This window comes from Lissotriton helveticus, chromosome 4_1 (assembly GCF_964261635.1).
Source record: "Lissotriton helveticus chromosome 4_1, aLisHel1.1, whole genome shotgun sequence".
Taxonomy (NCBI): Eukaryota; Metazoa; Chordata; class Amphibia; order Caudata; family Salamandridae; genus Lissotriton; species Lissotriton helveticus.
The window spans coordinates 166,800,816-166,823,716 of NC_136063.1; the positions used below are offsets into that span (position 1 = coordinate 166,800,816).

General features: G+C 47.6%; 1 protein-coding gene across 4 annotated transcripts in view; it reads right to left on the reverse strand.

Moving 5' to 3' along the window:
* Window positions 1-820: 820 nt before the first annotated feature.
* EEF1D (eukaryotic translation elongation factor 1 delta) overlaps window positions 821-22,901 on the reverse strand; it is a 106,164-nt gene continuing 84,083 nt past the window's right edge. For all 4 annotated transcript variants that reach the window (XM_078686643.1, XM_078686642.1, XM_078686641.1 and 1 more), the window contains one exon: window positions 821-924. In XM_078686643.1, coding sequence (XP_078542769.1) covers window positions 886-924 — 39 coding nt within the window. In that variant the 3' untranslated portion in view covers window positions 821-885. The remainder of the gene's footprint in view (window positions 925-22,901) is intronic.

Sequence of the window (22,901 nt, forward strand, 5' to 3'; positions counted from 1 at the left end):
TTGACGGGATATGCCTGTTACCTGAAAACTGATCAGGTTTCAATAGTGATTCAAGTGGGAGGGGATTAATGTGTGGCAAGCGCCCTAGGCAGTTGGGACAGGGGTTCTTGTCCTCAGATGCTATGTTAGGGGCTAGGCGTGGGCAGTTGGCTCTGCCTGCCAATGGGTTCAGCAGCATAAGTGTTTCCCTACTGTATCTGTATAAAAATAGATGTATGTGCTTAGTTATGTAATTCTTACCATTTAAGAAAATGAAAGGTATATTTAATAAAGGGAGCAATAAGTGATTTCAAAAACGGTGTTTGTGTATATTTTTTGTGAGCAGTATGCATCTCGATTATTTCGACTGGCCTCTTGATTGTGTTCCCTCCTTTACCCACCCAAACATTTGCGTTCTGGCGCTCTTCTAGCACTGCCGGGTACAAGTTAAAAAATTACTTTCCTTCGACGAATGCTGATCTACTCTCAGATAACGGTATATACAATAGAATGTTTCACTCGTGATGGATATTGCAGACCACTGCTTGATAGTTTCTTTGATAAAATACTAATTAAAAAACCGGAGTGGACAATAGATGCAATAAATGAAAATTATTCTACTTTCCTTAAGTTGCATTGCTTTCGTGGTTAAGGGTACATAAACAATTCCAAATATTTAATTTCACCAGGGCCTCAAGGACACAATACCAGCAATACACTCAGATGCAGTCCTTGGCAGCGAGCTCCATGTACACCATCACAGAGTACAATATGCTGTCGAGAATCTCTTCTGCAAGGGTTAATCCTGCTGACGCAATATAAACAGAAACTGAAGACAAACAGCAATATAGATTTTTATTCTGCATGGTTGACCTTTATTATTTATAGTAAAGCCTACATCAAGTATCAGATCTTGTTGAAAGCAGCAATGTCGACACTCTGCACCTAAAGATAGAGAATAAACAAGCTATTAAAATCACACGTTGCATAGGATAACGTCATACAACTTTTAAAACAAAACCTCTCACACGACTGCGCGATTTGGCAAAACATGAAAAAGTGACGTTTTAAGGTGAGAATATAAAAAAGCAGAGTTAATAATGTATTTTCTTCAAATTGAACCAAAGTACGGACTTCAGTCCAAATACACTGGTGAGTACAACGCAGATGACGGACAGGTCTATTTAACCCAGCGGGTATACTCTGGAAGGCAGAGTTTTAGTATGAAGAATCCAAATTTACTAAGGAGGATTAAGCTCACATGCTTGAATTACAGGATATCCCACAGTAAATGTATTAATACCAAAATGTTTTTAAGGCATAAGGCACCTTCATGACCTACCATACGGGTGGGGAGGGGGAGGGGGGGCGTGGAAGGGGAGGGAACAATTTGTGAAATTCCATTTAATTTCACAAAATAACTTTCACAGGGAAATGGGATTTGCTGATATCTCTAATCAGAAAAAAATTCCCACAAGATACAATATGGTGACTTGTTTGAGCAGAAGTAGTCACTTGACAACAAATGTTCTGTGCGAACCACCTTCAATTTTTATATTTACTTCGTAAAGTTCTTGAAGTTGCTAACACTTGCATAAAAAAGTTCTCACCCAGTAATTGAGGTTTGTTCTTGCCAAGTCTGCACACTGTACAATGCAATATAGGAGATGTTACACATTAAACGTCACCTCTCAGTGTTCTGTGTATTAGATTGCTCTTTTTTTTCAGTTTTATATAGCACGAACTAGAACCGAACCAAATCAGTTATCAGAGCGCTTTACATAGCACCAGTTACGTTACATGAGGACACACTTTCATTTTAGGCACGGGGAGATTAAGTGATTTGCCCAGAATCACAGGGGGTTTTGGCGTTGTTACCGAGACTCGAACCCAGATCCCCAGGTCCGAGGTCGAGCGCCTTAGCTGTTAGGCCAACCCCTCTCCCCTCTTTGGCACACTAAGGAAAGTTTTGGGATCTGAAGATCGTGCTTGGGGCTAGCATAGTGACCCCGGGCACAGTAAAGTGCTGAAGAACGGAGACCACTCAATGGCCAAAACTACTGGTTTATCTAGCTCCTCTTGTGGGGTGGGACTAGGGTAGCAACAACACAGGAGGGGAAAAGACTCGGACCGTATGTAATATAATCTGGTGCTCATGTAAAGTGCTTTGGCTCAATTGCACGCTATTTATATTTTTAAATTCGGCAACACACGACTTGTGTGGTAGGGAGAGGAGAGCTGGGGGAGTTACGTCCGGCAAACACATTCACTCTTTTAGAGTGTGGCAACAATTAAGAAGAAAAAAGTAGCCTGAAAGTGAGAGTAGTGGAAGAACAGTGGCTAAAGATGCAGTACTTGGGCCACGCGCCAGGGAAGGAATAAACAAACAGGCAGGGAAGCCACCACGAGATGACCTAAGAGAAACAAGGAAACTAATCCGTGGAAAGCAATGGATGGGCTCGAAGGCCCCCCTGTAAGTAAACATGTCTCAAGCGACCATGCACGCATTCAGTCTCTGGCAAGACCCAAAAAAGTATGCAAAAATCAGGTAATGCATAATGTTAGCATATTTCACCCACGTAATTAACATTTCTTCCAGGCGTGCTTGGAATACAATTTACCATAGGGAATCCTAAGCTTTTTTTCTCCATATTATAGCTGCAGGTATTGATCACTCACTGTGGCTGATGTACTGTCACTGAGTAAAAGCAACATCAAGTGAACATAAAAGGAAATGGTAAACAAGTTACTGCACGTTTCCTCTTCTGTACCTCCCCCCATTCCATTTAAAGTAACATTTATGTAGGTGTCCATGCAGGGCAGCCTGCATCACAGAAACAAGATGTGCGATATATAAAGCAAAATGGTCCATCAAGCAGCCTGGAATATGTGTGCCCTATTTATGACAGGAGGTGATTGGAGTTTAACACCCCCTTAAGGCTGACTAGGTCTACACTGGTCTGATAGTGCCCTAAAGTCTCTGCGCTCACACTACAGCAGAGAAGACTACTATGTTGAGAATAGGAAATTTACCTTCTTTGCAGAAGAGTGCTAACCCTTAGGGCCTAATGACGATGTTGGTCAGAATTGCCTACAACAGACAGGGTTTCAGGGAAGGAACCGGCAAGGTAAGCTCTTCGGACAACCCAATTGGGATGCGACCGCACATGATGTGGTTGCAAACATCAATTTTTCCCATGGGAGTTTGTGCAGCGGACTGAAGCAGCCCTCAGCACAAGCTCCCATTGAAAAATGGAGGTTTGTACACATCCCTGTTCTGTGTGGCAGGCACCTCAGGGTGCCTGCCACATGGTGCAGAGATGTTGAGGGTTGTCCACCAGCCTAAATGCGGAGGGCCAGGGGGAGGGGGCCCTGCTAGGGACCCCCAAAGTCTATTTCCAACTTGGATTGGCTGTCGTAAACCAACATCATAATCCTAACGGCAAAAACACTGCCTTAAGGGATTATGGTGCAGTTTGGACTGACCGGCAGGCTCCTTGAGTCAGTCGGAACAGACGCATTCCCCTGTCGGTTATTCTCAGACCGCCATTATCCTAATACGGCAGTCGGAGTTTAAAACTACCGAGTCGGTCTGAAAGTGGTCGGAGCCTTTCCGACCAACATCGTAATTAGGCCTTTAGATTTATGTCTGGTATTAAAACTCAGTCTAGTGAAATATGGATAAACATTGACAAACTTCTCACAGATGTATGCATCTCTTTTGTAGGTTCTTCTGTGGGACTAGGGAAACGTGCTTAGATTCTGAGAATTAAATGGTTACTTACCTGTAGGAGTCATTTTGCAACATGATGAATTTTCTCCATTAATATGCTTTGCAATATTTTAGCATCTAGTGGTTGGTTTGGAAGCCCTCCGCCCACCTAATCATGGTCATCACCAACTACCATTTGGAGGCATTTACGTCCTCCTGCGACATCAGATGTATGGTCGCCACCTTCATATTCTTTTTTCTCCTACTTGGTGACCTGCAATCCTCTAGACTTCCTTACATGTGTGCAGCTTTCCTCTGCTGTTTGCATTTTCCTTCCGCTCATTTCTGGGGAAATAGTAGGGTCGAATGTAAATCCAGAAAATTCATTAAGCTGCAAAACTGCTACTGGTGGTAAATAACAATTTCATTTTGTTTTGCAACATTCATCTTTTTTGATTGATAGTGTGCATCCATTTTGTAGCAATATTAGTCACCTTCAGGAGGCTGGGTGGAAATGACTGCTTGCGTTCAGGTGCTTCAGTACGTCTGTTCTAGCCATGCTTCCTTGCTGTCCTGAATATTAACACAGTAATGGTTTTTGAAGGAGTCCATGGACGACCACGTACCTGCTATACAGATGGTGAAGACAAAGGCCAGGATGGTTCTCTTCTTGTTTGTGGAGTAGGCCCTTGGTTTCTCCTCTAGTGCCAATCCTGCCCTCTTGTAGCATGTCTGAATCGCCTGCACTGCCATCGAGCAACAGCCCTATGTACACAGGCAACCCCTTGCTTGTTGGTGCAGATGGAAGACAACTGTTTTCCCTTTATCTTTCTTTTCTGGCTTTAGAACACGACTGCCCACCAGATGTCCAGCGTGTGCAGGGCTCTTTCAGCGAGTCTATAGCTGTTGGAAGAACACTGGCAGCTGGACAGTTTGGCTTACATGAAATTGTAACACCAGCGTGGGAAGAAATTGTGGGTTTGTTTTCATGACTACCCTGTCCTTATCCATTTGCAAGTATAGTTCCTGGGCTGAGTGCACTTGCAGCTCATTGAATGTGTGGCAACGTGATGGCTACCAGGAAGGCTATGCAAAGATTTGCACATTTTAGCACTGCTTTGTGTATTAGCTGAAATGGTTCTTCATTAACAAGGTGAGCATTAGGTGTATGTTCTGCTTGGGTGATTACATTTGGGGTACCCTTTGCTCATTCTAGGAATCTCCTGATGACCTGTGTGTGTTAGAGAAGCTTTTGCCTGAGAGTCCCATAGTGTACGCTACAATGGCGAACAGGTGAACCCCCTGAGTGGCGCACAGGCTAGGCTTTCATCCAGTAAGTGGGTTGGGTATGTAACAAATATGATATTCATAGTTCTACTGTCCACATGTCCTGTTTTTCACACCATTGGACACACCTTTTGCACTGTGCGATTTAGCACCTTTGCCTACTTATTCTCCCAAGTACTCAGGAGCCAGGCTGAGACAGGTTGGTTCCAGGGGACAAACCGGTCTATCTTGTACCAAAAGTCCTAAAACACTGGGAGCTTCATCATAGCCCTTTGTTGGATCTCTAGCAGGTTCAAGAACCAGATGTCTCACTCTTTGGAGAGTTACTAGGAAGAGCATCATGGGCAACAGTTTCTATTTGTTTATTTCGCAGAGGATCAGTAGTAATGGGGGAAAGAGTAAGCAAATTACCCTGACCACTATCAAGAGGTCATTTCCAATGGTTTGATGGTGTGGGTTCCTGGACAAAAAGTCTTGCCATTTTGTATTATCTGGGGTTGTGCACATGTAGGTCTGCTGTGCCCCACCTGCAAAATAATGGTATCCAGCCCCTGCTGCTTTAGCTTACACGCATGGGGTGCGTTTGCTTAGCTTGTAGGTGTATTGCCACAAAGGGCTGAGCCTCTCTGAATGCTCATTTCCATATGTTCTGATCCAGCTTGGATTGTATGTGACCCCCCCCCCCTAAATTCCCTAATGCTAAGATAGAACACCACAGTAGTGTTCATCTGGATCTGCACTGTTTTTGCCTAAAAGGTTTCCAGTGCTTGGAAAACAGTCTTACGTTTCAACTGATTTATGTGCTTTACCATCTTCCACTTCAATTATATTGAAGCAGAAGCATTTCTAGATGGGAGATACCTAAAATAAAGCAGTTTTTGGCATAAAAAAAATGTGCAGTCTAGTCTGAATCTGGTCTGTTGCTATGTATGCATTACTTGAAGGGGACCTGTGGTGATGGTTAATGTTAGCGTTGGTAATGTGAAATGTTTTGCCACGGTAATGTGACTTGTTCCACCGCCATCTCGCTCAGCACACTCTGCAACAACTACTAGATGCTTCCAACTTCCTGTGGTGAACGACCATTTGATTGCAACCATTACTAATTGGGCGCATGTGAAGTCAGGCCCAAGATGAATGAGTGGAATCCAGAACGATACTGTATCCATACTCTGGGATGGGAGAATTTGCTCCTTCAATGCTAATATTCAGCTGGGAACTGGGCAGGTAATTTCGTGATTCCACAAAGAACACTTGCTCCTGTTCTGGGAAACAGGATAACTTATCTAGGTTTATGGTGAAATCCACCTAATGAAGAGTTAAGATCACTATGCGAATGTTCTCTTGGCATTGATGCCACAAGCTTGCCAACCAGTCATCATAACAAGGCTAAACCCGTATGCCCCTGCATCTGAGGGTGTGCGGCCCCTACTCTCAGGCACTTTCAGCATAAAGTCTGCATCAAGGCTTTTCACAAAGGCATCACTTTCACCTCATAATGCATCTTGCCCATGACAAATGTGAGGTACTTCCTGTGTTCGCGATTCATTGGTATGTGCAGGTAAGGTCTGAGGTCTATCGTGGCCATATAGTCCCCTCTTTTCAGCAGCAGTATGATCTCCTGTAGTATGGCCATCGTGAAACGCTTAGATCTCAGACAACTAAACTTGTTCAAAAGAACTAATACTGGCCTCAAGGACTGATCGGTCTTTGGTACCAGGAAGGAACAGGAGTAGCCCTTCATTTGAATTCATTTTGGGGGCCCTTTCTATCACTCTTTTTGGCAGAAGTTTTTACTTGTTGCACATGGAGCAATTCCTTTTGTAGCAAGTCTTTTCCCTTGGTGGTAGTATGGGTGGCTTCTTGAGCAGCTGGATACATCATCCTTGCTCTGTAAGGTTCAGTATCCATGTCGGAGGTAACGGACCTCCATCCATGGAAGAATCCCTCTATTGTGTACCCAACTGGTGTTCTGTACCGGGGCTGAAGGTGGGAAATATCTCTGATGTGGACCCGTAACCTTCAGGACTCTACTGCAAAAGGGCTGGTGTAGTGTTGCAGGGTATTGCCATTGTAGTTATGTACCCTGTGACCTCGAGTGTTGTTTGAAGGACAACTGTAGAGGGAAGTTTTGAAAGCCACATGTCTGTTGGTCTCCTGCCCATGTGGCAGCACTCTTGAAAAATCCCCCAAACTGATGGGCACCCACTGCCGTTGCCATTTTGTGGTGCTATTTTATTTGTCGTAAAGCCTTGCCAGCACGGCCCTAAAAAGAGCGGCACATGTGAAAGGTATATTGGTGACTGAGGCATACACCTCACACTTGACTCGCAGCCAGGCATGCCTTCTCAGGGCCGTCTCCATGCACATTTGCCAACTCACCCCATTGGCTGCACCGAGGGCGGACTTGTACCAGGTGTTAGAAATGGGTTTTCCCCACGCATATTATTGATCTGCCAACTTTTTATATTGGTCAGGAAGGTTCTGCATGAGTTATTGGACCATCTGCCACTGCTGTTGGTCACAGCAGTTGAGGAGTGCAATAGAATTGACTATTCTCAATTGGACGGCTGCCGCTAAAGGCATCTTCCTGCCCTCAATCTCCACACACTTGCACTCCTTGTTGGGGGTGGTCCCATTGGTATGGGGGCATTACCTCCCTTTCTTGTCTTGGTGTCTATGATTGAGTCCATTGCCACATTACCCTTAATGAAGATGGAGATTATGCAGGGCATGTCTATACTTTTGACTTATGGAGTAACCATCTTCAAGAAGAAGTTGCTCTTCTAAATATACTTCCTAGTGGATTCCACTTATCCACATCACGCTCAAGGGAAGGGTCTCAACCATAGGGAACAGAGCACCCCGCATCAAGCTTGGGCCACTTTCTTTGCTCCTCACCCAACACCTCCTGTATAGGGATAATGACACTGAACACTACCAACCATGCACTCAAAAGAGCACCAAATCCATGCAAAATGGAGTTCTTCAGAGCACCATGTAAATGGTGAAATACAATACATGGTATGGACAACTGTATGTAAAGTGAAAAAGTCGTGTGTATTGGTGGGGGGGGGGGCTAAGAAATTTCACAAAACAGGATGTCCCCGACAAAGGAATTCCGGGTTGGAGAAAGCCACAAGGGTGAAGGGGAATGAATTGGTCATGGGCAGGCTTGCCAAATCATGGCTTGGAAGAGACGCGCCCACAGGTGAAACTGTGGATTTGAAAACTTCACAAAATTCTGCTGGCACACAGCCCTAACAACGAACATGGTTCTAGAACCTGGAAAGAGAATAGTTCAACCTCTGAAGCAAGGGGCTTTTTGTCAACAGCATACTGCCCATTCTTTGGAGATTTGGCCCCAAGAGCCTCAATACCCCAAGATGCTCTAATTGTGTATAGTGTGGATCTAAGGCAGGAGAATCGCTTTTACCGTGGTACCATATCCAACTTGATAGGATGGGCCACGAGACCAGCAGTCCTGTGATTTGGTATTTTCCCTCCAAGAACAGCTTGCAGCATCCAATGCATTGCTTAAAGCTCAAGAAAAGCATGCGTGGAAAAATAGCATCTTTTAGCCAAATGGACTTTTAACAAACTGAAAAAATATATCCCTTAAAGAAGGGGGAGGCAGCAAAAACAGAGTAAAGCTCAAAAAAGGGGCGGGGGAGAGAAGTGGTGGAGATTCAAACAACTCCATGCAGGTAAAAAAACAAATCTACACCAACGATTGGGATACTGAAAGGGCGGCATGAGAAGGGATGCTTTGAATTCATCAAACCAATATACAAGAATATTTTTTCATGACTCTGGTACCAACACAGGCCACCCAACTGAGAAAATAGCCACACCTTGAGAAGGGATTGTGACGGGCAGAAATAAACAAGGAGTACTCACATAAGTTATCCGAAAATAAGTAAATAAGCATGACAACAAACAGACTCCGCTTGCCATCTCTAGCCTAAGGTCTAGCCAAGTGTCAGACCTACCCTCCATACTAACAACCTTGCAAAACAGCCACCTCTGTCCACATGGGCGTGGGCTCTGGTCTACGTTGTTGCAGCCAGGTACTCTTAGACCAGCGCAAAGGTTTCACCCCAATCCTGACCCACAACCTGGTAAGAAACCACCAAGACGCCTCAATACCCAGACAGATTATCCCCTTTTAATAGTCTATACGTTTACTGAAAACATGCACCTTGCAACTACACAGTTCTTTTCTACTGCCCGGGTCTTCGAATCAGGCTGTCTGAATCCAGTTTTGGCAAAATCATAACCAGGTTCACTATGGAGTCGAAGGCACCAATAGTTGGAAAAAGGTGGTCCTGAAACCAGGATTACTTCGGCTTCCATCATATACCACTGAATGCATAAAGTGTTTGACCTTAGATTTACTTGGTAGCCAAGGGTACTCTGGAGCCATTAGTGTCAAATTCTTATCAAGATTCATAATAATCATTGTGCATTGCTCAAACCTCAGGCACCCCCTCTCTCTATCCACACCTTCCTGCACTTCCTGTACAGACGAGAACTGCTTATTAAAGTTAATTTACATTCTCCATTTCAGTCAAAAGCCCTCTAATTTATTCAAAACTATTCTCCATCCCCTTGATCCAGTTTTCAATCCGGTATGCCTCCTTGTAAATCAGATATGGCCACCTGCCATAATCCGAGCCCCCTGCGAGAGGAAGGTTCCAATGAAGGAGGGTATTACCTGGTCTGTCTTAACTTACAGGTACCCTAGGCACCACTGGGCAAAAAAGACAATCATCCACTCTTCCTGTATGTGCAGTGGGGGATACACCCAACTGCTGTTTCATATTGGGAGGTGGTCACGCTGGTAACCCTACAGCAACAGGCTCAGTATCACTCTAGCAGACAAGTCTCCATGCTCTTCTGTGTCACTACCACTACCTTTAAGGGGCATCACCTGACATTTGGCTCAGTCAGGAGCTGAGCTGCACTCCCTAAAGAACTCTTCTGCTTGTTCAGGATGTTAGCCGCTCAGCGGCCACCAAGATGGTTATTTAAGTCAGCTCATGGCCATTTTGTACGCCTTATGAGTGCCTTGCTCACATCACACTCATGATGAGTGACCCTGGGAGCATGAAGTCATCCCTTTGGTGCACTGTAACCTTAGAAGCACAGTAGCCACGGTTTTTTATACCACCTCCTCCTGGTAGGTCGATGTATATCCATCCGAAGGGGGAATGATCCAAGCGAGAACTCATACAGTGGTCATCTTGCACAACGTGCCCCCCACCCACCCCAATCATATTTGTGCAGCCCTAGAGACCCAGAGGCAACCAAGCACCAGCAAGGTTAAGAAGGACACCCTTTCAACGTGTTGGGGTGTAAGCTCTATTAGGAATCCCAAGCCGAAACATTGTTAGCACCTCAGAACCTTTAAACCCATCGGCTTGCGAGGTTTCCACAAACAAGGCATTGCATGACAAGCTTGGAATGCATTACAGATCTGGCAATAGTCTATCAGGTTACCATATGAGGTGGTCAATTTTACTCGGAAATTTCAAACGGAGGAACGAGTGACTTTATCATGCTGCATTAGCAAGAAACAGCCAAGTCAAACACCCAAAAATGTACACTTAAGGCTTGGGAACATGCTTCCTAATATTAATGCAGTTCAGTCCACTAGCCTACAGAATCTGGTCAGCAAGTAATTTTTAAAGCAGACTTTCACAACTCCTCAAACACGTTTTCTTTTTATCTCCAAATCATTTATTACGATTGCCAATAGTGGACCTGCTACAAAGGGCGCAAGTGCAAAGTGGTAGTAAACTGAAAGGAGTTATTGCATTAAATATGCAAAAACAGTTGTGATTTAAGTACATTTTATTCGTTAGATTTACGAAACACGAGAGTCGGTGGCAATGGGGCCAGAGGAAATTGTTCTTGTACCAAGGAGTGGGGGAATTGATACTGAGGGACTGGCAATTTGCTTTACTGACTCGTGTACAGGCCGGTCACCCTCTTTTTAGGAGTTCGGCATGAGTAAGAATGAGATTTATTCCAATTTTAAAGTTGGTCACTTCAGAGTATTGAATGGTAAACTAGCACGAGCTACAGGATACCTCAGACCCACGTGACGCTAGATTTAGCAGAGCCACAAAAGTTAAGGGCTGGGGAAGGAGTGCAGAGAGAAGCAAAGAAGTGATGTCAGGTGATGGCGATGTCAACGCCGTCTTTAAGGAATTTGAAGACTGGGAAGCTCTTGGGAGACTCAGATTCCCCCAAAAATGGTAAAAGTCTCTTAACACTAGGTCAAGTGTTCCCTGGTTTACACCCGAAATTAAGAGACTTAGAGAAACCATGTAAAAGGGTAGAAAGGAACTGGAGACGAAACTTTGATGTTGACAAAAAGGAAATGCTATCAGGAAAGCCAGGTTAACAGACATTGCTAGGAGAACTACACAGTCCCCGTAGGCCTCGAGGGGCATCTACAGCATAGTGAATTCTTTTCTGAAACCTACAATCACAGGGATTGCCTCCCCCTTCCCTTCCAAAAAACGATGTGAAAAGCTTGGCTGCTTTTTTGTCAGTAAAGTCAGCCTTATTTATGACTCTAGGCCTAATCGAATGCCTCAGATCAGGAGACGGTCCTAATTACTAAAGGCAGCTATAATAGTCAGCTCAGACTCTCCCACTTTGTTTAGGTTTCCTCAAATAAAAGGTGATTGAAGAAATGACAAAGAGTCCAGGCGTGTTCCCAATTAGACCTTGCCCCTATTGACGTTCTATTGAAAGGAGGTGGCGATATTATTCCATTAGCTCCGAGCGCTCTCTCCTTGGAAAAGGACAAGGTTCCAGACTGTTGGACTAACAACCACGTGTTTCCATTACAGAAGCAGCCCTCCTTAGATCCCAAATAGACCAAGAATTATAGACCCATTTCTCAGCTTCCTGGTGAAAATAAGATTCTAGAGAAGATGGTCAATAGCCAGTTGCCCAACTTCCTGAAATCTCATGATTTGCTGCATCTATCCCAAACCGGATAGCGACAGCTCCCGTAGCAGCCACCGAAGATCTCAGGAGAATATTGGACCAAGGGGGCTCAGCCGCGCTCAATCCTTTTGGATCCGAGCGCAGCCTTTGACACGGTTTCATTCGATCCTTCAAAGTAGGCTGGAAACGCTAGGAATCAAGGACAAAGCACTGAACTTACTGGAAAACAGAAGTTTCCAGGTCAGGCAGTGACATAGTGCTATAAAGGACCAAATGTAAAGATCAGTATTTAGAAACGTGAGCGCTCACCCAAGACCATGCTTTTAAGACCTTGCTAAGTTTTGAGAAAAGAATCTAAACAAATGTAAAGTTTGAGGTACCCACACTCGCTCACCAGTAGTTACAGTGACAATGTCATGATGTTCATGAAGGATAGAAGGGTGCTTCATGACCGAGTAGAATAGAGCAATACCATCGTGTGTAATGCCAAATTCAAAAACATTCAACAACCTACAAAGAGCATACTTAACTCCTAACAAAAAGTAATGAATATGCTACTTACCAGTATGCATCTGTTCTTGGCATGTAGGGCTGCCGACATTCATATCTATAGCATAGATCGCCGCCTAGTGTTGGGTCCGGATGATTGCACATTGTTGTCCTGGAAGAGTCTTCGAAGTATCACGAGATAGGTGGCTCCTCCCCTGGACTACAGTGCGCATGGGCATCGACTCCATCCCCAGATTGTTTTTAGCCATTGTGGCGAAGATGGAGTGTAACAGTGTGAGCGATGGCCATGCTAAGAGTAAGTGTAAATTCTGCAGCCGCTACAAGCGCCGGGGAGGAGGGTGGGCGATATGAATGTCAGCAGCCCTACATGCCAAGAACAGATGCATACTGGTAAGTAGCATATTCAGTTCGAGGCATGTGGGCTGCTGAATTCATATCTATAGCATAGAATATATAGCAGTCCCTCCATTAGCGGCGGCCGCCTGTGCCAGCTGCAGATGCTTGAAAAAGTGTCTTCAGAACAGCCTGCCCTACAGCTGCTTGGAGTGCACATCTACACAGTAGTGTTTCGTAAATGTGTGTGGGGTAGACCATGTGGCTGCTCTACAAATGTCTTCTAAAGGGATATTTCCAAGGAAAGCCATGGAGGCCCCCAACTTACGGGTGGAGTGGGCTCTGGGGGGGGATCGTTAAAGTGCGCTTAGCCTTTTGATAGCAAATCTGAATGCACTTAACGATCCACCTGGCTATACCTGCCTTGGAAATGGGGTTGCCCTTGTGCTGGGCAGAAAAGGCAACAAAGAGTTGTTTCATCTTCCTAAAATCCTTGGTCCTATCAATGTAGTACATCAAAGCTCGTTGGACGTCAAGAGTGTGGAGCATTCCTTCAGCCACCGTCTCTGGATTTTGGAAGAACACAGGCAGTTCAATAGTCTGATTGACAAGGAACTGTGAAACCGCCTTTGGAAGAAATTTAGGGTTAGTGCGCAGCACCACCCGGTTGGAGTGAATCTGTATGAATTGTTCTTGTACAGTGAGCGCCTGGAGCTCACGAACACGTCGCAGTGACGTAATGGCTATAAGGAAAGCCACTTTCCATGTTAAGAACTGAACTTCGCATGAATGTAGGGGCTCAAAAGGTGGACCCATCAGTCGGGTGAGTACCACATTAAGATTCCATTCAGGAGCAGGTGGGGTCCTGGGAGGAATGACTCGTTCGAGCCCCTCTAGGAAAGCTTTAATGGCAGGCACTCGGAAAAGGGAGAGATGCTGCCTGTTTTGGAGATAAGCCGCTATGGCGGATAAATGTATCCGAATGGAAGCATATTCCAGATTGCATTTGTAAAGATGCAACAGATAACAGATGATGTTGTGCGTGGACCTGTCAAGTGGGTCAATGTCGTGGTCGACGCAATAAAGGACAAACCGCTTCCATTTTGCTGCGTAGCATGCTCTGGTGGTGGGCTTTCTTGCCTCCCGTATGATATCCATGCAGGCAGGAGGTAAGTTGAGGTAGCCAAACTCTAAGACTTCAGGAGCCAGATCGCCAGGTTGAGCTGTTGCGGATCTGGGTGCTGAATGTCGCCATGGCTCTGCGTCAAAAGTCTGGGTGTGAGGTGCAGCCTTTGATGCGGTACCACGGAAAGTTCTAGAAACGTGGTGTACCATGGTTGGCGGGCCCACGTTGGAGCAACCAGGATGAGCGTCATCGAGTGTTGCTTTAGCTTTCGTGCCACCAGCGGTATTAGAGGTGCTGGGGGAAAAGCGTACGCAAATTTGCCTGACCAGTTCATCCATATCGCATTGCCCTGCGACTGGGGGTGCGGGAACCTGGCGGCAAAGCTTTGGCATTTGGCGTTTTCCCTCGTGGCGAACAGGTCTATCTCTGGATGACCCCACTGCTGAAAGTACGGGAGGAGCACTGATGGATGTATTTCCCACTCGTGCATCTGGTGGCTGTTCCTGCTGAGCAGGTCCGCCATCTGATTGTCCTTGCCCGGGAGGTGTTCCGCCATGAGGAAGATGTTCCTCTGAATGGCCCACTTCCACATGCTCTGAGCTAGATGAGACAACTGTGGAGTGTGTGTACCTCCCTGCTTCTGAATGTAGTACATGGCGGTCATGTTGTCCGTCCGGATCAACATGGCTTTGTTGCACAGATGGATCTTGAATGCCTTCATTGCCATGAAGACCGCCATCAGCTCTAGGTGGTTGATGTGCATCTTCTTTTGCTGTGACGTCCATAGTCCCTGCACTGTGTAGTGGAGTACATGAGCCCCCCCATCCCTGGAGAGATGCGTCAGTTGTTAGGATGATTTGTGGGACAGGCTCCTGGAACGGCCGTCCCTTGCAAAGGTTGTGTGGAGTCCACCAATGCAGAGAGTTGTATGCACGACCGGTCACCAACACTAGGTCCTTCAACTGCCCGTGAGCCTGATTCCACTGACGTGCTAAGCACTCCTGAAGCGGGCGCATATGTAGTCTTGCGTGCGGGACTATGAAGATGCAGGAGGCCATCATGCCTATCAACTGCAGGAACACTCAGGCCTGAAGCGAGCGTTGCGGTCTGAATTTCTGGATCAGCAATTGAATGCCGTTGATCCTCACTGAATTTGGCTGTGCTGTGGCTGCCAGAGTGTTTATTGTTGCGCCCAGATACTCCCGTACATGGGCGGGCTGAAGGTGTGATTTTGGGTAATTGAGTGAGAATCCCAGATCGTGAAGAAGGTGAATGGTGTGGGACATGTTGGCGGCGCACTGCTGGGCCGACTTTGCTTGGACAAGCCAGTCGTCCAGGTAAGGGTAGACGTGAACGTTTTGTCTCCGGAGGTGCGCAGCCACCGTCGCCAGGCATTTTGTGAACACCCTGGTCGCTGTTGTCACTCCGAAAGGGAGGACCTTGAATTGGTAATGCGGATTCTGAACGGTGAATCTAAGGTATTTTCTGTGTGACGGATGTAGTGGAATGTGAAAATATGCGTCTTTGAGATCTAATGTTGCGAGGAAATCCCCCTGATGGAGCAACGGAAGAACCTGCTGCAACGTGAGCATATGAAAGTGTTCAGAGAGAATGTACTGGTTTAGGGGCCTGAGGTCTAGTATGGGACGCAGGGACCCGTCCTTCTTTGGGATCAAAAGTTCAGGGAGTACACTCCTGAGCCTCTTCGTTCCACTGGCACGAGCTCGATTGCCCCTTTTTGCAGCATGACGAGCACCTCTTGCTGCAATAAGTGCAAATGCTCTGTTGACATAGGACGGTGCTTTGGTGGGATGTTGGGTGGAGTGGTTGTTAACTCCAGACAATAACTGTACTGAATAAGTTTTCGGACCCACCTGTCTGTGGTGATGGATTTCCAGACTGGCAGAAACTGTTGGAGTCTCCCCCCCGACAGGTGTTGTATGGTCGGGGGGCAGTGACAAGGCGTCACTGTTTGTTGGCGGAGGATCGGGAGTTGCGGTTTCCACGACCTCTGCCTTTGGCGCTGTTGCCACGATAACCGCCTCTACTCTGCTTGTTGTAAGAGGTTTGTGCACCACTTTTAGTGTACTGTGTTTGCTGGGACATCTGGCCTCTGGAAACACCTCTATTGCCTGAGCGACGAAAAGTACTACCCCATAACTGCTGTGACTGGAGAGATTTTTCCAGGGTGGTGTCCACCTCAGGTCCAAATAAGTGATCAGGGTTTACAGGCTGATTGAGGATGGTGGCCTGTATCTCTGGTTTGAATCCGGAGATTCTGAGCCAGGCCTGACGCCGCAACATTACACTGGTGTTAATGGCCCTGGCCGCGGTGTCCGCTGCGTCCAGTGCACACTTGATAGAAGCATTTGAGAGGAGTTTCCCTTCTTGAATGAGCATCTCTGCTGCCTCCTTATACTCATCTGGCAAGTGTTGTAACAGGGTCTCAAGTGTATCATAGTGTGCCCTGTCATATCTGGCCAAGAGCGCCTGTGTGTTAGAAATACGCCAGATATTGGCCGCTTGAGCCGCCACCCTCTTCCCTGATGCCTCTAACACCTTAGATTCTTTGTCAGGGGGAGGAGCATCACCAGTAGTCTGTGAATTTGCCCTCTTCCGGGCATTAGAAACAACCAGGGAGTCCAAAGGCAACTGGCACTTGATGTAGGTAGGGTCGCCAGGTGCCGGCTTGTACTTTTTTTCAATTCTGGGGTTTATAACCCTGGCACGTGTGGGTTCTTTAAAAATGTCCGCAGCATGTTTCAAGACACCCTTCAGCATTGGCAGAGTCTTGACAGTCTTTTCAGAGGCGGAAAAGGTATCAAACAGAAAGTCCACTTCAACAGGGTCAGCATGCAGCTGGACGTCGTAATTTTTAGCTGCCCTCTCAATTAGTGCATTAAATGCCGCAGAATCCTTAGATGGGGAGGTTTTGACAGTATATACTTGAGTGTCCGGGGCAGTGTGCGGATCCCCCGGGTCCCCAGCATCTGCCCATGTGTCATGGTGATCCTCCGGATCAGTGTCGGCAGGGTAGTTGTACTCCTCATCGTCCCCCTCCCCAGCCTCCACATCGGAGTAAGTGGGCGAGATTGGAGCAGTGTCCTGAGCAACTGGAGTAATCAGTTCCACAATAACTGGTGAATCCGTGGAAGCCTTTTTCCTCTTCAAAGGAATCGTGTAGTACTCCATAGGCTGTGCCCGGTGTGATCTTTCGCTTGTAGATGGAAAGTTTACCGGTGTCGGCGTCGATAAAGTCTTCCGACTGCTCCTCCAGTAGAGGTTGACGGTGCTTTGTGCCTACGACTGCAGGGGTAGGCTTTGGCCCCGTGGACACCTTCATGGACGCGTCGACGACCGTCCTGGGCGCGAACGCCTTCGGCGCCACTTTCGGTGGCAGCGTGAACTGGATCGGCGCCGTCGACTTTTGCGGCTTGGCTGCGGGCTGGAAGTATCCTTCGGATCGACCGCGGAAGCCTTGTTCTTGATGCGTTGCAACGAGTCCGACACCTGCTTTGTGAAGGATGCGGACGGTTTCGTCGACCCGGCAGGAGTTCCCGATCCACCACCATGTGCAGACTCGAGGGCGACAGTGCTTCTGGCCTTTTCGGGCCGACGTGCAGGATCGACAGCTTTCGGAGCTCCGAGTCCTCTGTCAGTGTCGACGGCCTTCGGCGCCGACTCGGGTCGGCGGCCTTGACAAGCGGTTTTGATGGCCCAGTCTTCGGATCGACGCTCAGCGACTTCACCGGTTCGACCACCTTCTTTGGCTTCGACTGCACCGACAGGTGTGAAGACGTGGAGCCGACCAAGGCGACACACGCTTTCGGTTTCGACGGCGTCTCAACCACTTTCTGTTTTGACGAGACCGAAGCTTTCACTTTCGGTTTCGATTTGACCAATGGCTGCTCCGTAGAAGTGTCCGTAGCCGGGCCCGGAGGCGAGACCGTGGATCTAGGTGCAAGATCTTGGGTAAGGCCATGTGGCGATCCCTCGACCTGAGCCTTAGTTATTGTTCGAACGGGGCATAGCTCTTCACCTGAGCTATCTTCCATGGCCCCATAGGCCTCATTGTCGTCTCCTACCTCGCCGACGACGTCTTCTGTGTCTAGCATTTCGACGTCTGCGTCGTAGTTGGAGTCGATCTCTGCCGCTGGAGTTGAAATCGGCTCTCGATGTTCTTGCTCGTCTACTTCTTCCCCCTCGAAAAGGTTCACCGGGTCAGGGGCCCTCTGCTGGGCCTCCTGGCGTGCCACGCGCCGAAGTCGAATCATCTTCTTGGAGCGAAAACGAGAACAAGCCATACAGTTGGCTTCATCGTGATCTGGCGACAGGCACTTGTTGCACACCGGGTGGACATCGATGTGGGGATACTTCGAGTTGCACACGGGGCATCTTTTGAACGGGCTCCGTTCCACGATGTGTCGTTGAATAAGTCTGGCTGCGTTGACCGGGCCTCGAGCACCGAAGAGCCACGCGACTCCTCTGGATGTCCGACTCAGGAACTGAGCCGGAACAGAGCTGGGCACCGAACGCAAGACAATACTGACGCTATAGGAAAGGCCTTTGGGCCGAAAAGAAAGTTTATTGATTCCGAACTTGGGTGATCAAATATGCATCCGAACCCAATGGCGGAAAAAAACAATCTGGGGATGGAGTCGATGCCCATGCGCACTGTAGTCCAGGGGAGGAGCCACCTATCTCGTGATACTTTGAAGACTCTTCCAGGACAACAATGTGCAATCATCCGGACCCAACACTAGGCGGCGATCTATGCTATAGATATGAATTCAGCAGCCCACATGCCTCGAACCAATATATTCCCAGGTGCCGACGCATCTTGACTGATCTTAAAACACATGCTGGGGGGTTGCTGTCCCCGACTGATTACTGGTCTGAAGTCACTCGAAGTCGAGCTAATGTCATAAGCCAATGTCCCTTGAAATGCCTGGAGGTTTACACTTTGGGCATTTTCAAACACACTAAAAGGAACAGAACTGATGCAAATTTCCGTGGCACTGCCTTTTTCTCTCACCAGGAAGGCCAGAACAAGGATATGGAAAACTCTATCATCCTCCACATTTACTGCTTGGTGCCTGTCCGCTTTAAAGAAGGCTGAAGCAGAGAGCAGTGCCGTTAGTAGAGAGGAAGTTAGAACCCAGAGAAAATGTCAGATATCCAAGAAGTGGGATGAAATGCTACAAGGCCGCCATAAACATCGGGAGCTTTGGAAAATGGCTCTCTCCTGCCTTTGAGAGATGTGGGCGATACAAGTCCAACGTAGCACCTGAAGGCAGCGCAGATATGTACTGCAAGTGCTTAGGGTTCTCAAGCTCGATCTGCCGCACCCGGCAAGCCTCATACACAGAAGAAATGCGTTACTTACCTGTAACTGCAGTTATCCAGTATTAGTGTCTTTCATAGATTCACATGCCTGAATCATTCCCCGTCGTCGAGACGGGAGCCTCCGGTATATAAAAAAGTAATGTCCTAGAGACATACATAGAGAGAATAGGCCTAAAGGTCTCACCTTAGTAGCCTATCCACGTCCTTTTGTAGGAAGGACCAAACAGAGCAGGCCCCAAGGGTCCCACCTTGGTGGCCTATCTGGGTCCTTTTGTAAAAAGGACCAAATAAAGTGAAACAGCCAATCAGCTACTACCTCCTTCTAGAACCTTCCTGTCAGGAGCCCAAGTCTCTCAGATTTTCGTACGCACCAAGCTAGTAAGGCGTAAACTCCTTAGAGAGAAAGGTGAGCCCTGCCAGGGGAGGCGGGAGGGTGCATGTGAATCTATGAAAGACACTAATACTGGATAACTGCAGTTACAGGTAAGTAACGCATTTCTTATCCAGTATTTGGGTGTCTTTCATAGATTCACATGCCTGAATCAGAGTAGCGAGCAATACATAAAGCACATTCTGTGTGAACATCAGGTACAAGCATGTAGATAAAGCATATCACATGACCATAAATCACAAAATGCAATGCAATATACATACAATAAGAGAATGTGCATACCCGTAAAGGATGGAGGGATGTAGTAGGGCTCACCTTACTGAAATAGATGGCGAAGCACTGCTCGGCCCACTGCTGCATCCTTCATCAGCTCAGTATCCAGGCAGTAGTGCCTGGTGAAGGTGTGCGGGGACTTCCACGTCGCCGCTCTGCAAATGTCCAATATCGGCACTCCAGCGAACAACGCTGCCGATGTGGACATGGCTCTAGTCGAATGAGCTTTAACACGTGAGTCTAAAGGTCGCCCAGCCTTGTCGTGACAAAAGGTGATCGCAGAAGAGATCCATCTTGAGATGCTCTGCTTCGTCAGGGGCATGCCCAGTCTTGGTCTACTAAAGGCAATAAAGAGCTGTGTTGACTTTCGAAAGTGTCGTGTCTTATCAATGTAGAATTTAAGGCACCTCTTCAGATCTAGAGAATGTAGAGTTCTTTCGGCTGCCGTGGTAGGATTCGGAAAGAACGATCTAAGCACCACTGGTTCGTTAAGATGGAAGTCCGAGGGGACTTTTGGAATGAAACGAGGGTTAGTCCTCAGAATTACTCTGTCCTCTCGAAATTGAAGGAAAGGATCCTGAACAGATAGAGCCTGCAATTCACTGACCCTTCTAGCAGAGGTTAGTGCCAGGAGGAGGGCCGTTTTCCAAGATAGGAACTTGATGTCTGCCTTATGGATGGGTTCGAAGGGATGCTTCATTAGTTGATGAAGAACCACATTCAGGTGCCACGATGGAGGAACAGGTCGCGGTCGTGGAAAGGACCTATATAAACCTTTCAGGAATTGTTTGATGAGTCTGTCCGCCCACAAAGAAGGGCCCGTAGCCGTTCTCGTGAACCTTGAAATTGCTGCAAGATGCACTTTGATGGATGTATGCGCAAGGCCTGATTGCGCAAGATGTAACAAGTATGGCAGCAGCTGTTGTGGAGTGGCATGGAAGGGATGCAAGCCATGATCCACACACCAGGAACAGAATCGCTTCCATTTTAGTGAGTATGTTTTGTTAGTGCTGACAGCTCTAGCTTTTGCAAGGACATCTCTGCAATCCTGCGGGATGCTCAGGTGGCTGAACTCGCGGTATTCAGGAGCCAGGCTGACAATTTCAGAGAGCTCAGGTTCGGGTGGAGAACCTGCCCTTGAGACATCGTGATCAGGGCCGGAAACTGCTTCAGGCGAAGAGGAGGCCGGGCAGATAGGCGATGAAGTTCCGTGAACCAGTGCTGCCTCGGCCAGGCTGGAGCAATGAGGATCAGAGTGCAGGGTTCCGATTTCATCTTTCTGAGGACCCTGGGTATTAGTGGGAATGGCGGAAAGGCGTACGCAAAGACGTTGCGCCATGCGATGGAAAATGCATTCCCGAGGGTTCCTGAGTGGTGATGCCTGCTTGCGAAGCTTGGGCATTTGGCGTTCTCTCTGGTGGCAAAGAGGTCTATGGCGGGAGTGCCCCACTCCTTGAAGATATGGTTCAGCACCTCCATGTCCAATTCCCATTCGTGGGAAGGAGACGTCTCTCTGCTCAGTGCGTCCGCCAAAACGTTGTCCTTGCCCGGGACATACTCCGCTTTTAATTCTATGCTGTGTTGTAGAAGCCAATTCCAAATTCTTTGCGATTCTCTTGATAATGAGATCGAACGTGTCCCCCCCTGTTTGTTCAGGTAATGCATCGTCGTGGTGTTGTCCGTCCTGACGAGCACCGGGGATTGACGAATGCGTGGGAGAAACGATTGGAGAGCTAGGAAAACTGCTCGTAATTCCAACAGATTGATATGCAGTTTTGTTTCTTGTGTCGTCCATTTCCCATTGATTTGTAGTTCCTGGAGGACTGCCCCCCAGCCTTCCAGTGACGCATCCGTAGTTATTACATGCGGCTCCGCTGGGAGTAGGAATGGCAAACCCTTCGACAGATGGCGGAGTGACATCCACCATTGCAAATGGTTGATAATGGGTCGAGTGACTCGTATGCGGTCCTCGAAAGAACCTGTGGCTTGCGTCCATTGTCTTGTTAGTGCTTCCTGAAGAGGACGCATTTTCAGACGGCAGTGCGGAATGAGCAGTATGCATGAAGACATCATCCCAAGAAGGGACTTGAACGTGCGGACTGGGAGAGTCTTCCTCGAAGCCACTGCCTTGGCTAAGGAGATGAGTTTGTTCTTTCTCTCCCGAGAGGGGAAAGCTCTGACCCGCTCCGTATCCAGAGTTGCTCCAAGGAACGTGATGACTCTGTTGGGTTCCAGAACCGACTTTGCGGCGTTGAGGGTCAGTCCCAGGCGGTGGAAAATATCCAGACAGGCGCTGGAGGATGAGGCTGCGCCGGCCTCCGTCGGTGCCTTCACCAACCAGTCGTCTAGGTATGGAAAAACCTGGTGGCCTTGCTGACGAAGGAACGCTGCCACTGGAGACAGGCATTTCGTAAATATCCTCGGGGCCGATTTGAGACCGAATGGAAGGACACGAAATTGGTAGTGGTGTCCTGCCACCGCAAACCTGAGGAACTTTCTGTGTCCTTTGAGAATAGGTATATGGTAGTAGGCGTCCTGAAGGTCTAAAGACGTCATGTAGTCCCCTTCCTCCAGAAGACCCAGGATTTCTTGCAAAGTCACCATACGGAACGATTGTTTCTTTAGGAACACGTTGAGTGCCCTGAGATCCAGGATCGGTCTCCACTTCTTTCCTTTTTGGTGGATTAGGAAGAAGTGGGAGTAGAAACCTTGATTCATGTGGGCCCGTGGAACTTTCTCTATCGCTCCCTTCTGCAACATAGAAGTTATTTCCTGAAGAAGTAATCGCAGGTGCCTGTGCGAACGGTGGCACGGAGGTGTTGTTGGGGGAGTAGAGGTGAATTCTAGGGAATGTCCAAAACGAATGAGTTGGAGAACCCAACGATCCGTCGTTATGGATTGCCAATTTCGTAGGAAGTATGTTAGTTTCCCTCCAAGTCTTAAAGAATGTAGTGGTGGAGGGGCTAGCCAGGGAGACA